This window comes from Microcaecilia unicolor, chromosome 4, assembly GCF_901765095.1.
Source record: "Microcaecilia unicolor chromosome 4, aMicUni1.1, whole genome shotgun sequence".
In the NCBI taxonomy this organism is placed as follows: Eukaryota; Metazoa; Chordata; class Amphibia; order Gymnophiona; family Siphonopidae; genus Microcaecilia; species Microcaecilia unicolor.
In genome coordinates, this window is record NC_044034.1 from 71565614 (window position 1) to 71581135 (window position 15522).

At 40.8% G+C, this 15522-nt stretch overlaps 1 protein-coding gene across 5 annotated transcripts in view; it reads left to right on the top strand.

Annotated features, from left to right (window-relative positions):
- Positions 1 to 14649, top strand: part of WASF3 (WASP family member 3) — a 130135-nt gene extending 115486 nt beyond the window's left edge. For 4 of the 5 annotated variants that reach the window (XM_030200324.1, XM_030200325.1, XM_030200326.1 and 1 more), the window contains 3 exons: positions 9566 to 9829; positions 10186 to 10541; positions 14154 to 14649. In XM_030200324.1, coding sequence (XP_030056184.1) covers positions 9566 to 9829; positions 10186 to 10541; positions 14154 to 14311 — 778 coding nt within the window. In that variant the 3' untranslated portion in view covers positions 14312 to 14649. Of the gene's footprint in view, positions 1 to 4927; positions 5095 to 9565; positions 9830 to 10185; positions 10542 to 14153 lie in introns of all 5 variants that reach the window. The other variant, XM_030200329.1, reaches the window with a different exon arrangement.
- Positions 14650 to 15522: the final 873 nt, after the last annotated feature.

Consider the following 15522-nt stretch of genomic DNA (forward strand, 5'->3'; position numbering starts at 1 on the left):
TCCACTATTTATTTATTTATTATTTTACATTAAGTTCCTTTTATAGGTCACTTCATTGCTATATGACAAATTTGAAGAAAAGTATTATCTGATCAGTATTCCTTAATGTTGTCCTGTAGAGTAAGTTACTTAGGTGGCAGAAAATCACTTATGCAGTAACTATTCTGGACTCGTTTGCTAAGGATATGATCAGTACCTCATGTGGCCCTTAGGCTCTACTGACAAACTGTACCAACGAAAGGAATAATGCCAAAATTGAAATATTTTATTATAGATATAAAAATAACAATATGGCAAAGTGCAAAGCAAGCTACCAAACTATGTACCTTACCAAAATATACTAATTATTACACCAACAGATTTTTATATATGTAATTACACAACTATAATATCCTGAGAAAAGATTACCAACAGCAGCAGTATTAGGCTCATAACCACAAGTCCTGTTATCACCAGCCAGTCGCAGGAAACCAAAACTAACTAACCCTGCAACACTCACCCTTTTTGGTCCTGTAGGTCCCAGAGTCCAAGTGATGTGCAGAGTCAGATTTCTTCTGGCTCTAGCAGGTAACGTAACTCTGTGAGCCCTTGTAGATCAGGAAAAAGTCCACAGTCCCTGCTCTGTGAGCAGCTGGTTATACAGATTTTGGGGCAAGCCAGGAAGCTGCTTCTGAATTTGACCTTGCCAGCTCTTAGCACAAGGAGTCACAGTTCATAGGTGTTTAGAAAAAATATCTCTAGCTCCTCAGCGAGAGCACTACACACCAGGCAATCTTCTTTTCTTCCCATCTTTCTTTTTCTCTTGTCCAACATTGTCATCCTTCTCGGTCCAGGTGACACATATGGACCAATCACAAACTGTGTACTTCTGACCAGCAGAATTCACAGTCATGATGACAGTGAGAGGCCTTGTGATTGCAGCAAGGAATCTCTCAGTCACAAGCCTCATGGTAGCAAACTACTCTCCATGGTTCACACAGATGCTGCTACTACTACTACTACTATTTAGCATTTCTATAGCGCTACAAGGCGTACGCAGCGCTGCACAAACATAGAAGAAAGACAGTCCCTGCTCAAAGAGTGATTGAGCTGCATTATCCCCTTGAGCTCTTGTGTTTAAATAACTTTTAAGAGTCATGGGATAAGAGCATCTAGAGACCTAAGTGTCAACTGCAGTTCCAAGATCCATTCCATTCGTGTGTAGTTGAAGGCGCATAATCCAGTGAAAAACATAGCTTGTTACCATTTCACTGCACTGGGTTCTTCCCTCAGAGTGCACCCAGAATCTCTTCAGCATGCGTGTATTGCAGCGCTTTCATGATAAAAGACCATGGGACATGCCCTCATTTCCCAGTACATTGGTATTTGATGAGCCCATTCTTAAAGGGTATGGGTGGAAGGGATAGTGAGCAGTTAAGATCCTGGCCCTCTGTAAATTATTGCAGTGGCTCCAGTTGTTGGCTTCTTCCAGCTGCCACTTTAACATGCTGATTACCTTTGCCTGGATTGACAGGGCTGCAACCTTATTTTCAAGCCTACTGAGTTTCTCTTCCGTATACATTGACCTGGCCTGGAATTTTTCAGCTTATTTTCAAAGCAGAAATCATGTTTTTCGCCCCCAGCGTTGCTGTGTTTGAGTAGTGACTGAATCAATTTACGTTTGCATCGTTAACTGCATCACTCACCTGCCCTGGAGGTTTCTTCACTGGTGTAGTGGGATTCTACTTTGGGCTTCTCATGCTTATGTTAAATGCTGCCTTTAGCTTTCTAGTCTTTGCAGCCATACAACAAGCACTTTAGCTACTGTTGAATTTGTGAATGCTGGTAAAGGTCAATATTGTTGGTGTGATGATATATTTACAATATTATGCCGTCTAGGATCTTCCTCTTCACACGTCCATCCTGTAGCTAACTCACGGACACTCCCCCAAGGCACCTCACCTTAATGTTTGACTGTAGTACTATCTGTTTCAGTTCATTAGAGTTGCCAGCTATCTCCAGGTTAGCCTGGCAGGGACTCGTAGTTCTGATTTCTCGATTGGATTCTGTTGGAAAAGCATGACTACAGGTCCATTTATGCCCTGTTGTAAAAACAGGACTAGATCAATCCTGTCGGGCAAATCTGGATCCAGTTGACAATCCTATACATATTTCAGCCAGCTTTTCTGTTTTCATCCACTCCCCAATTTTTAATAAATTCTGTTTCCATGGCTGTTTTCTAGGTCCTATTTCCTTTTGAGTTACATTTGACTCCTGTCGTTCACTGTTATCCACAGAGCAGATTCCAACAGTTAAGAATAATTTTATAAAGAAAATAATTTTACTTCACCTACGAACTTACAGCTAAGGAGCCCAAATACTTTTAGTACAATGAATTTGTAGACTTCAGGCCTTAAGTGACAGATATATTTGGATCTATCAAAGCACTGGGGATTGATCTTTTCTGTTACAGTGAATCTCATAGTGCTGTATTTGATGCAATTGTGGTTTTTTCTTCTAATGAAAATCATCTTCATGAAACCTATCAGGCTGGAATTTTCTCCAGTCTTGAGCAGTCTGAATAAGTGCTTACTCCTCGTTTCCAACATCCATTCTCTGGCCCTGGCAGTTGGAAGTTGAGGGTATAATGATAAGTGAATAAGTGCACAATTGGTCATGTACCAGTCAATCACCAATCCACATGCCCTGCAGCTTCTCAGCACCAAAGTTGTTTCTTTATCATTCTTTGCCATTGTAAGGAACTTGGCCATTAAAATGTCTGGTGGTTCATCCTGGGGTATGAAAACCCCAGCACACGTGTGAAAGCTTTTCTAATAAGCTCTGATAACGTGTAGGATATAAAGATTAAAGGTAGACTGCCCCAGTGCACTTCCATTTAGAGAGTTCAGGCTCCATTACAAATACTAATGTAATCCAATTGTGGTAACATGAACAATGGCGGACTTGAAGCCAAGACAAACTAGAGCCACACAATGGGTGCAGATACAGGGAAATAATATTTATTATAAGGGTCGGCTAGGGGTCCTGTTCCTTTCACAGGTGGCGGAGAGGAAAACAAGGTTCTCCAATGGCCTGCTCCTGGGTCACATACACGTGTTTGGTGCAAATAAAGTTACTTCAATCAACCCTCGGCTGACGAGACTTCTTGGTCCACCCCTACTTCTTGGTTTTGACTGCTCCTGCAGGGCCACGGCATACATTACTGCCTCTCAGCACAGCGGCACACTTTACTGGTCTCTGGCCTGGTTCCCCAGAGTTATCAGTGTAATTTTCTTGGGCCAGAAATCCAAAGTTACAAGGTTCCAAGTTGAACTCTGCCTACCTGACTGTAGCAGTTGCAGTTCATACACAGGTGGTGGAGGCAAGTGCAGTTGGGCATCACTGCTTCCCTCTGGGCCTTCTTATCCTAGCTGTGCCCCGGACTTTTATACTTCCTGGACCATGCCCTGCTGGATCCACCTTTCCTGTGTCACTTCTCCCTTGGTACAGTACAACCAAAAAGGAGGGGGAAAAAAACCTCATGAGGACGTGAGAAACAAAAAGAAGACTGAGGTAAATCCAAGGAGGATAACAAAGAAGTCTTTATTGAAGATACTTAAAAACCGACCCGACACTGCCATGTTTCGGCCGGAAGGCCTGTCTCAGGGGTCTTGGTGAATCTCTGATGTTGCAATATAGTGCTCTACACCAGGAAGATTTAATGCCAGCATCTGTCTGTCAAAATCCTTCGTTTGTCCTCGGTCTTTGTTGGCATCATTCTATAGAATCCCTCACACTGATATTGATGCACCTATGTTTGTTTATTAATAGACAGTATTCTGTAAGTTATGCTTGTAGTGGGAGCTCTGCCTATGTCTCACCCATGCTCGCTCCTGTATCTACCCCCTTGCAGTTATACACTATGCAGATTATCCGTGTTGGTACAGAGTAGCGCTTAGCTGCCATGCTAGCATATGTGTGTGTTAAGTGCCCTCATGCACCTGTATATCCTAGTATTCTAAATGTTTACACACATATGCATAAATGTTAGCGATTAGGGGTCCTTTTACAAAGGTAGGCTTGGGTTTTGGGCGCACGCTGATCCTTTTTTTTTTTTTTTGCCGAAAATGGACATGCAGCAAAATCAAAATTGCTGCGCGTCCATTTTGTGTCTGAGACCTTACCGCCAGCTATTGACCTAGCAGTAAAAGAATCTGGGTGGTAATGACCTACGTGTGTCAAATGCCACTCTGCGTGCATCCGTTGCGCATGCCTGAAAATATTTTTCAGACGCGCATATTGGACGTGCACTGAAAATGAAATTACCACAAGAGCCACGTGGTAGTTGGGCGGTAACTCCATTTTGGCGCGTGTTGGGCGCGCGAAGACGCTTACACAGCTTAGTAAAAGGGCCCCTAGGTTATTCAATTGCCCCTATAATGTAGTCATGAGCCTGGGTTTATGACTTCACTGATTTGCTGCTATTGGAGAACAATTACAGGTAAGCAACGTTTACTTATTTAAATGAGGAGCAGAAGCAAAAATGTTTTGCAATCTTGCTGTCATACAGCCTGCTTTTTTGAAATCTAAAGTTAACTACCATTTTTCTGCTTTGAGTCACGTATATATGAAACAGGTCAGTATGGTGTTATCAGAGCAGATCATACATATTCAGATTAACTGTTTGAAAAACCCAGGTTTGTCTTAAATTGAAAATTTTCACATGCACCCACCTTCTTATTATCATGCTTGCATTAATAGATACGCAGCTGCTAAATTTGGGGGTGTAAAGGAAATTGTAGAGGGCTTGATGTTAAAGCATCATTGGTAATGTGAGTTTCCCTATTTTTGACAGGTGCTCGTGTTTTGAAACTTAAGGTACTAGTCTGTGGCTTTTTCACAATATGTATGTGTATATATATATATACTTATTCCTGTTGTGCTTCAGAGGGAGAAACACAAGCTGAATCCAAACAGAAGCCAACATGTTAATGTGAGGAAGGTGAGAACGAGAAGAGAAGAGTGGGAGAGGAGGAAAATGGGCATAGAGTTCATGAGTGACGCAAAGAAACTGGAGCAGGCAGGAAGCATGAAAAAGGACAAAATACCCAAAGGGTTTGTTTCTTTGTTTTACTTAAGACTCTCTGGCTTTTTCTTGCCTGCCTTTTTTCCAGTCTTGAGTAAATAATATAAATTCATTTGCTTTCTCTATAGCAGCATGGCAAAGTTGCATGATTATCAATCACTAATGCAGGAAATGCATAGATAAAAGCTGTGGTCAATTTGGACATTTGCTGTTCTGTCACTCCGTGCTAATTGATAACACTAGTATTCATGATACTCTAAATTTGATTGAAGCTATTGAATTGCCAACTAATTAATGGCAAAAGAAAGTTACCCTAATATTGTATTGTAAATGGAATAACTAGAGACTGGTAAATGTCTGATGCTACCACTTTAGGTTTTCTTGCTCCCTCTGCTGGACTTCTTGCAGCACAATTATTACGTTGCATAGTTATCAAGCCTTGAGCCTTTGCTGCGTTAATTAATATGCTTCGCTTCGTTTTTCCTTGCCTCACAGACTTGATCTTTTAGAGCCTGAAGAACTATTACTGCTGTGAATAAATATGTGCATTATCAATTCTGTATATACAGCAAGTTGTGCTCTTGCTATTTATGCTTTCAGTGTTAAGAATTTTGCAAAGGGTTCTTTAATCAGGTTCGCCATCTTTAATTATAATTCATTGATGTTTGTTTTCTTAAAAGTACTGCTCTGGAAGTACACAAACGGTTCAGCATGCTTTGTCATATTCTACTATTTTTTTTTAAATGTGCATATTTTAAAAATTGTGAGGGGCCTTTACTAAGCTAACACGTACTTAATGCAGTTTTAAATGGCATACCACGCGATGCACTCAAGGCATCCTGCTATACGTTCCAAATGTGTGTGCGCTAACAGAGCATTAACTTTTTTTTTTACATTTTTTGAAAGGGTGTGTCTGGGTGTGGAGTGGATGTTCCTCTGCTAATTAGTGCAGTTACACTACCACATACTAATTAACGCAGGAAGAGCACGTGAGCCTTTACCACCTACAAAATGAGGGGGGGTGGTAGATGCGCACACGCTAATCTTTTTTTTATTGGCTGCGCATTAATGGCAACCAATGGCTGTTAATACAAGAAATAGGCCATTTTTACAGCTGTGGTAAAAATGAGTTTAGCACATGGGAAAAACCTATATAAGGGTGTGCCAAGGCCAGTTTTTACTCCAGCTTAGTAAAAGGATCCCTTGTTTAGCAAAATTTATATACTGCCTCATTGCTACTAGAAAAATATCCAAAGCAGTTTACAAACAGCATATGGTATAGCAATTTTGTAAAGAAGCCCTTATTTCCTTTCTGTTTGATATCACAAGCAGATCTGGGGTATTAAGTCTGTATCTTGTAATATTGTTTTATCTCAATTGCTACTGCCTCCATAATTATCTACTCGCCAATTGCATTACCAGTGGTGGGCATGGAGTAAATTGCAATTGGGCTACTTTCATTAGCGGCTTGGGGGGAAGATGCCAGCCATGGAAGAGTTCCTTTTAGCACTTGCTCTTCAATACTATAAATTTCAGTGAACCATTTTCATTTATTATGCAAACTCAGACTGTCTTTAATGCCTGTGGAGCTTGCTGTTTGCCATGTTATCGCCTTAGGTTTGAAGCTTCTCAAGCATTTATAGCAATCATGCAGTCCAGGATCTAATTCCTGAATTTGTTTTGAGATGCCTGCTCTGAATAATCGCATAATTGAGCCACAGAATTTTTCAACATAGATTCAACTTGCATCACTGACTTAGACATCCGCCTATGTTATATCGGATAGTATTTTCTCAGTAGACTCAAGATCTAGAACTTGGTTTGATACTGGAACTGGTATCTCTATCCCAGAAGCTAAGGTTTGAGGATTCTCTAATGGAAAAAGTCCATCGTGAACTACACCAGGGGAGTAAGGCACCATCGTGGGAAGCCCTATCCTGGCTAATTGCAAGGAAGTCCCAGGTAGAGGTGGGAATAGGGGACCCCCCCCCCCCCCCCCCCCCCCCCCCCCCCCCCCCCCCCAGAGCTGAGAAATGCACCAGAGCTGGATAAAGGCATAGATGATAAGCTTGGCAGTAGTTGCACATGTTTCTTCATTTATAGTACAGAAAAAAATTATAGTACAGAAAGAAAATCTGTTCTTCTTGTCACCCTTAGGCAGAGGATATGTAGTGGTCATTAATTTTTCATAGGGTAGGAAATAGTCTAGAAATGCTATCAATAAAGGTTTAATAATCACCTAACTAGGGAAATATGAAACTCTATATGATGGCCCTGATGTATTTAGTCTGCCTTGGTTTACCCACTTTTTAGTATTTTATTTTTATTTATTGAATTTAGATCAGTGGTTTTTAAAAAAAAAAAGTTTAACTAGATATCTGTTTTGTTTTTAGTATATGTTGATGTCTCCTTTTTAAAGATTTGTATAGATATAAACTTGATCAATAACAATAAAGAGTTTAGGTACACCTGGAATAAATTTTCAGAACAGCCACACAGTTGCAAAGTCTATGGGTACTTTTACCTGTGAACTTGTCCAGAGTTCCCAAAGAAAGTATATGCATACTTTCTTGTTTAAAACTGTCCTAGGAAAGAACTAAATGCAGAGATTTGCCTCTGTTTTTCCTTTGTGTACTTTTTCCCCGTCAGAATTAGTGTGCATAGTTTTTAAATGCAAAATGTGGGCAGTGTTCAGAGAGCTAACTTACCTGGGTAAATAGCCATTTAAAAAAATTAAGTAATACATCTAACAAACTAGACTCTTGTTCACAATGAAATTTAATGTGGACAAATGGAAAGTGATGCACATTGGCGAGAATAATCCAAATCATAGGGCCCTGTTTGCTAAGCCGCACTAGAGGCACGTTAGCTTTTTTAGTGCACGTTAACAATTAGCACACACTAAGTGTGTAGGCGCCCACAATATTCCTATGGGTACCTACATAGCACGTGCTAATTTTGTGCATGCGCTAAAAATGCTAGTGCACCTTAACAGGGCCAATAGTTACTTGATGAGTCCTCACCCAAGAAAAGATGTAGGTGTCATCGTGGCTAATACGTTGAAATCTTCTGCTCAGTGTATGTCAGTGACCAAAAAAGCAAATGGAATGCTAGGAATTATTAGGAAAGGAATATAAAATAAGACAAAGAATATTATAATGCCTCTGTATCGCTCCATGGTGTGACCCCATCCTGAGTATTATGTGTAATTCTGATAGCCATATCTCAAAAAAGATATAGCTGAATGGGCTTTTCTGCCCTTCCACATAGTGTTAATTCTATGGGACATTACATGAAACATGACAGGTACTTAATGACAGTAGAGGTTTTCACAATATACTTTTATACTACTTTTATTTTCCTTCATTATTTTCAGCTGTAAACTTCTGTATTTTATCTACTGTTTGTATTGGTTGTCATTTTAAAATTCTCGTATTATTTTATTTACTAGTATAAGAGGCCCGTTTCTGGAGCAAATGAAACGGGCGCTAGCAAGGTTTTCCTCCCCAACACCCCCCCTTCTCCCTCCCTCCCTCCCTATCTACCTACCGACCCCTTCGTCATTCTGACGCCATTGCTCCGCACCTCCTGAACGCACGTACGCCATTGCTCTGCCCTCGGTGTGTGACGCCATTGCTCCGCCCTCGACATCATCATGTGTGACGCGAGGGCGGGGTCCCGAGACTTGGCGATTTCGGTGGCTTCACCACCACGAACCCTTTGAACCCGTCTTTTTGGAAGTGACGGAAGTGACGTCAGTGTCTTCAGAACGTTGAGGATGAGTTTTATTATATAAGATTAATTTTTTTGGATTTATCCTTGGGATTAAGCAACATGGTTAACAAAACGTTATTTAATCCCAAGTTCTGATATTGATTATGAAAGGATTTAGAAGTGCTCTCTCTCTCTCTCTGGTTGGGACTAATCAGTGCACTAAAAACGCTAGTACACCTTTTTAAAAGGACCCCTAAGTGCCTTTTTTTTCAAGCTTAGGTTTAGGTTCTCGGATTTTAACTAAGGCAGGAGCTATAAACTGGAGGTCCTAGCAGTACTCGGCCAGTATTTGTACTCGGCCAGTATTTAAACACCAAGGCCAGCACTACTATTTGCAGAAGCAGTACCACTGAATGTATATATATTAGTGATCACCACTGCTATACAGGTTGTGGTGGAATATTGTTGGCTATCCATATAATTCAGTGGAATGTCCATGTTTCGCCCTCGCCCCACCCTGGCACTATCTGATATTCCAGGGCAGTCGGTTAGAATTTTGAGCTGCAATATCCAGATGGCACCACTGAAAGTTCTTGCATAAGGGGCCACCATGCTGAAACTTTAATTTTTGTGTTTTCTTCTATGTAACTTACTACGGGGCTATATTGTAGATTAATGGGTAATAACTTTCCTTGTGTAATGTCTTTCTTACCCTGTTTACTTATGTTTTAGGTCCCATGCCTCAGATGCTACAGGTCTTTCTTACCCTGTTTACTTATGTTTTAGGTCCCATGCCTCAGATGCTACAGATTATTCTTACCCTGCTACTCCAAATCATTCTCTTCATCAGCAGCCAGTGACACCTTCTCGTGCAACTGGAGATGCACAGCAGCACACAAGTGTAAACCAGGCACATGAGCATGAATATAGACCACCTTCTGGCATAGTGAGGCATGCAACTTTAAACAGACCTCAGCAGCCACCTCCACCCCCTCCACAGGTCTCAGATGGGCCTCAAAGTTCCGTGCCCTTGGCACCAGTTGATCATGGGTAAAATTTTAATTTTGATTTTTGTTTCTATTGCTAGTAGAAATGCTCATAATTTCTATCTAATAAGTTAAGAATCAGCCTGAAATAAAACGCATACATCTAGAAGTACTATAGTAATTATTTGAATACATGTTGGACACAGGAATACTAAAATATGTACAGTTTTGATGGAGTATGTTGAGCTTTTGATGCATTAGTAAGTGATGACAGTGTAACAGTGATTTGAGTACTAACTGTGACATATTTATTATGTAATTAGAAGTATTATGACACCATGAACAATACCTTTTTTTAACTTTAAACATGTAATATCAAAATTCTCATATGACAATTAACTGTAACTTCTTTTCTATCAGGATGCATCCATCTCAGGTGGAGTATTACAGTCCTTTAGGACCACCCCCACCACCCCCACCTTCTTTGATTCCTTCAGCTCAGACTGCTTTTGTTAGTCCCATCCAGCTTCCTGTACCATCTTCCCATTCTGGACCAGTGGGTGGCTCTACCTATGTCACTCCACCTCCCTCTGTTGGGCTTGTTACAGCTCCTGTTCCTCCAGGTCCACCACCTCCACCACCAGGCCCTGCTGCCTCGGCATCTTCAGTTACTTCCTCCCCAATGCACTACCCTGCAGCAGCTGAAACAAAACACGAACCAGCGCATCCACCAGGCGGTGACGCGCGAAGTGATCTTCTTGCTGCAATTCGTATGGGTGAGTAATATTTAGAAAGTTAAGAAACTGTCTTACATTAGTACCGTGGCCATCTTGATTGGTGCCCAAACTTTGTTGTGACTGGTAGAATGAGCAGTTTGGCTTGTATAAGTCATCTTCATGAAATATTTTATTGTAAACCATTCAAATTAGTACAATGTTCAGATCAAGTACAAGGGAGAAGGTAAGTTGTTTTTGTTTTGTTAAAAATAAATGGTCTGAATGAAAATACACACATGGGTCATGTGAATGTTGTACATTATTGAAAAATTGCCTAGTGCTTTGGAAACAAGCAGGGAAGATGCGGGCACACTACATGGTGATATCATCTGATGGATTCTGTATGCCGGAGCTCTCCTCTGGCTGAAAAGAACCCAGGCTACAAACCACAACTTATTATTATGCTATGCCTTAAATACAAATGTTATTTTATTTTAGAGACGTTCAGTGTAATGAACACCGTGGTTGTATTGTGCTCACTGGCACAACTCAGTGTCTTGTGTTATAACAAATTGTGAGCCCTTATGAGCTAGCTTGTTAAATCACTGAATCCACACATCATGGGTCTTCTATTTACAAAAATATGAAATGTGGTTTGTGAAACAATAGTGACAAAGTGACAAACAAAAAAAATTTTTTAATGTTAAGTCATTGTGTTTATGAAGCATCAGACTCATCAATTCATTCTTATTAAAAAAAACAATAATCTGAAAAGTAATGAGGGAGTAAATTGGCCCGGTCCGACGAGGTACCTATTTCAACATCTGCTTTAGGGACCTTTCACAGGCTCCTGTCATCTGCCTAATATTCTTAAAAGTCCACTGTAATTAATGAAATTAAGAGAGAATAATAATAAGTTGTGCTTTGTAGCCTGATGTTTTCAAACATAAGAGTTTGCTTTATGGTCAAATTATTCCTCTTTACAAAATATTTTCTTTGGGTGATTATTCCTGAATTTGGCTGCTTCTGAGCATGTGTGGGTGTTCCTGCTCTAGATAAGACTCTTCCTCTTTCTTCATTTTGTCATTATCTGTGCTTCTGACAAGATGCAGCTCTTCTCTCCTCACAAAAAAAGAAAAGACCTCACTAACACTTGTGTCTGGAAGCTCAATTGGACTCCATTTACAGAGTTCTCCTTATAGATCACATGGCTATGCTGATTGCTGGGGCCACACTTCCTGCTGTCTCCCCCCCCCCCCCCCCTCACAGGCCCAGTCGATGTACCGCTTGGAGAGACCACTACATGTAGCAGCACTAAAGCCAGTGCCTCCACTAGCCTGGATGCAGTTCACATATACCAGTGGTGGCAATGGTTAAGGCAGTACATAGCCCACAGTTTCTGGACTGCTGCTCCACTCCATCATAGCCATCATTCGTGCCAGACCCAACACTTGTAAAACAGCTGCATTCAAATGTTGAAGTGTGGCTTCCCACCAACAAAACCTCTTTTTTTTATGGAAAACACTCCTTACATATCCCCCTACCCCCTGGCTTCAGGCAAACCATGGGGCCAAATCAACAGAGCATAGAAGCAGCAAGGGCTTCAAAAAATACAAGGAAAAGAACTGTAGATTCCAACTGGACTTCTTCCCTCCTCCAGCATTGCTCCCAGATTTGGTCCACCAATCCCTGCATTTGCAGATTCATCATGATCACCACTTGTTGCTTCAGCAGCTTGAGGAGGAGGCTACCCCCATTCTTGGCTGAAGATGGCACGAATAGTCCTTTATACCTTCATATCAACTTACAGGATGCCACCTATCGCCTCATAGTTCCACCTATTATGCTCAATGACACAGCTTCTAGAGCCACTGCTGTGGCCATCAGTACATGTCATATGGCCTGGTTTGGAGCCTCCAGACTTAGCAAAGATGCAACTGACTTATGGATGCTTCCTGCCTCAGTGCAAGCTGTTTGGCAACAAGATTAAAATCACGGTTACCCAGATTCAAGATAGTTGTTCCATCCCGTGAGGGCCTTCCTCTCTGCCTACTCATCAACTGCAGTACAGCTTATTGAACACCATACCATCAGCAGGTCTTTCAGCAGTTCTACTCAAAATGATGATCTTCATGTACCAGGTACAACTTGGTGACCGAGCATATCCTCATCCACATGTCAGATGCAGTGTTTTATGTAAACAAGCATGGAGACTCGGGATTCCTTCAGTTCTGCAAAGAAGCCACACAAGTATGGCACCAAGCTTCAACTACTGGAACCACACTTCAGGCCATGTACCTTTCAGGGGAGTGCAATCAGATAGCACAGACTCGGTCAGAAACTGGACCTTCACAAATGGTCCATTGGCCCCACAGTAAGTTCCTTGCTTTTTGATTTTTGGGGCCACCCTGACATTGACCTTTTTGCTGCTCCTAAGCATGTGTCAGTTATTCCTCCATCAATCCAGATAGAGTTGCATTGCTCACAATGCCTTTACCATCCCCTGGTCATGAGGTCTCTTCTATTCTTTCCTCTGTTTCCCCTAATCTCCAAAGTCCTCCTGAAGATGTGACAAGATAGGGCACAGGTCAACCTCATAGCACTATACTGGCCCAAATAAGTATAGTTCCGTTACCTGCTCTCCATGGTAGTAGTCCATCTGATACCACTAGGGCCCCGTCTGTCACTGTTGACACAGTATAAAGGTCATCTACTGCACCCTATTCTGCAGTGTGCAGGTTTCACAAGAAGTTACAAAAAACATTATTACAAAAAAAATTATTCTTGCTGCTTGGAGACTTTCCACAAGGAGATCATACCAGTTCAAATGAATATGCTTCACGTGTTGGGCAGCATCTAAATGTGTAAAACCCCTTGACATGTCCCTACCACAAGTGCACCCATGCTTACTTCAACTGAAGATGATTTCAGTTTGGCTCCACCTGTTGTTATTCGCAGTCTACCATGAAAGAATTGAAGGAAAGATGCTATCCACCCATCCACTGGTATATTTCATAAGAGGGTTTTCCAATGGTCATCCACCACCAGCCTGGGACCTCAGTGTTGGCCTTGATCAGTTCATAAAATCACATTTGGGCCCATGGGCTGAGGATGCCGGAGGATTACAGATGATCATGGGTATATTCCTCTATATGTAACTTCTGTCTTTCAAGAACCAAGCCATTTTATTGAAATTCTGTCAGATACTTCCCTGCAATTCATCCTGACTTCTGCAAGCAGCCATGCTGGGTAATTTTGTAATGCTCATCCAAACATGGAATGGGATCAGATTCATCTAGGTTGTCTGTAGTGAAGAGAGGTTTTGAGAAAGTTGTTTAAAGAATTTTAAAAATTACTTTCTGATATTTGTTTGCCAGTGCAGATTTTCTAAAATCATCTTATCTTATCCATTAGTGCTGGCCCTTTTTCCTTCTTCTGTATACAGTTTGTAAACACATTTTCTTTTAGCATGGTTTGGGAAAGCATTTTTCTGAAAGCAGTCTCTTGACCCCTGAACTGTAAAACTGCTGGCAAGGCAACAATGGGGCATATTTTTGATAACATGGCTCAGTTTGATCTGATAACAGCATAATTGTAGCTATCATTCTTGGTGTCTGTATAGAAAGAGAGGCTTTGTAAGTACTAAGCCTGTCTTTCATTGCTTTTCTGCAGGAATTCAGTTGAAAAAGGTCCAAGAGCAACGTGAACAAGAAGCCAAGCGAGAACCTGTTGGGAACGACGTGGCAACCATTCTTTCAAGACGTATTGCTGTGGAGTACAGTGATTCAGATGATGATTCTGAGTTGGATGAAAATGACTGGTCAGATTGAAAGCAAGGAATAGTTCCGTTGTGAATGGTTTCAAATGAATATGAGTAGTCAGAATTGTGTAATTGATTTTGTACTTTCAATACTTTTTACACAATAAACTGCAGAGTGTTGTAAATTTGTAGTTATCTACTAAAAGCACTAAGAGGTTTGCATTATTTGCTATAAGATAGTAACTTTTGTATTAATGTAATTGTTTCACGCAGCAACTAGTACATTTGCAGTGCTTGCTGTGCAATAAAATGGCACTAAAATGATACATTCCATGCTCTACACAAAAAAAATGGTGCAGTGATTTGAATTGTGATGGAAATCAGTATTACCCTTAATAAAAATATATGTTGCAGTTTGATTTTTGTGAACTTTAATGTATAAAGTATTACTATACAGTATAGTATTATGAAAGAAAAAAAGTTATAGAATTTGTCACATGAAATTTTGGATTACAAATGTGATGCTGAAATTCCACTATTCTTTTTTTAAATGTTGTGATATGAGCTGTTTCATCCATGGAGTATAGCACTTTCAGCAGTATTTGAGCAAAACATTTTTATTTCTTTGTTGGGGCATAACATTCCTGGCTAGTCCCAGTCTTGCCAATGGTGACTAGAAATTGCAAGTTGGCAAAGGCATTGCTAGGGATGCAATGGCAAGCAGGAAGTGCTTCTCTGTTGCTCCTACATTCTTCCCTATTAGTTATCCAACACACTCAGTAGAACTTAGCCACAAATTAACAATGCAGTATTTCATTGGACCATATGACTTAAGAATGCTTGCTCCAAACATTCATGATATACAGGGCTTTTTTTGAGGGGGTACTTGGGGGTACTGAGTACCGGCACCTTTTCCCAATGTCTGCTAAAATTGACCCAAGTTTTAATGAAAGAGCTCAGGCTCTACACACCAATTCTGCCTTGTCATAGATCCTGTGACTGGTTGCAGGGGGCCTGGCTATTGTGGGGTGGATTCCTCAGTGATCACCCCACCCCTGAAGAGTTTCCTGGCATTTGAGTACCGGCACCTTTTTCACTAGAAAAAATGCACTGATGATATATAACCATCATTAAGTTGTGGCTGGAAACTGTTGCTTATTGATTTAATTTGAATTTAGCTAACCCATGTTGACCTAGTCGTAGGTTTAACTTTAGGTTTATTAAAATTTGATATACTGCTAAATACAAAAGATCAAAGCAGTTTACAAAACAATACATCAT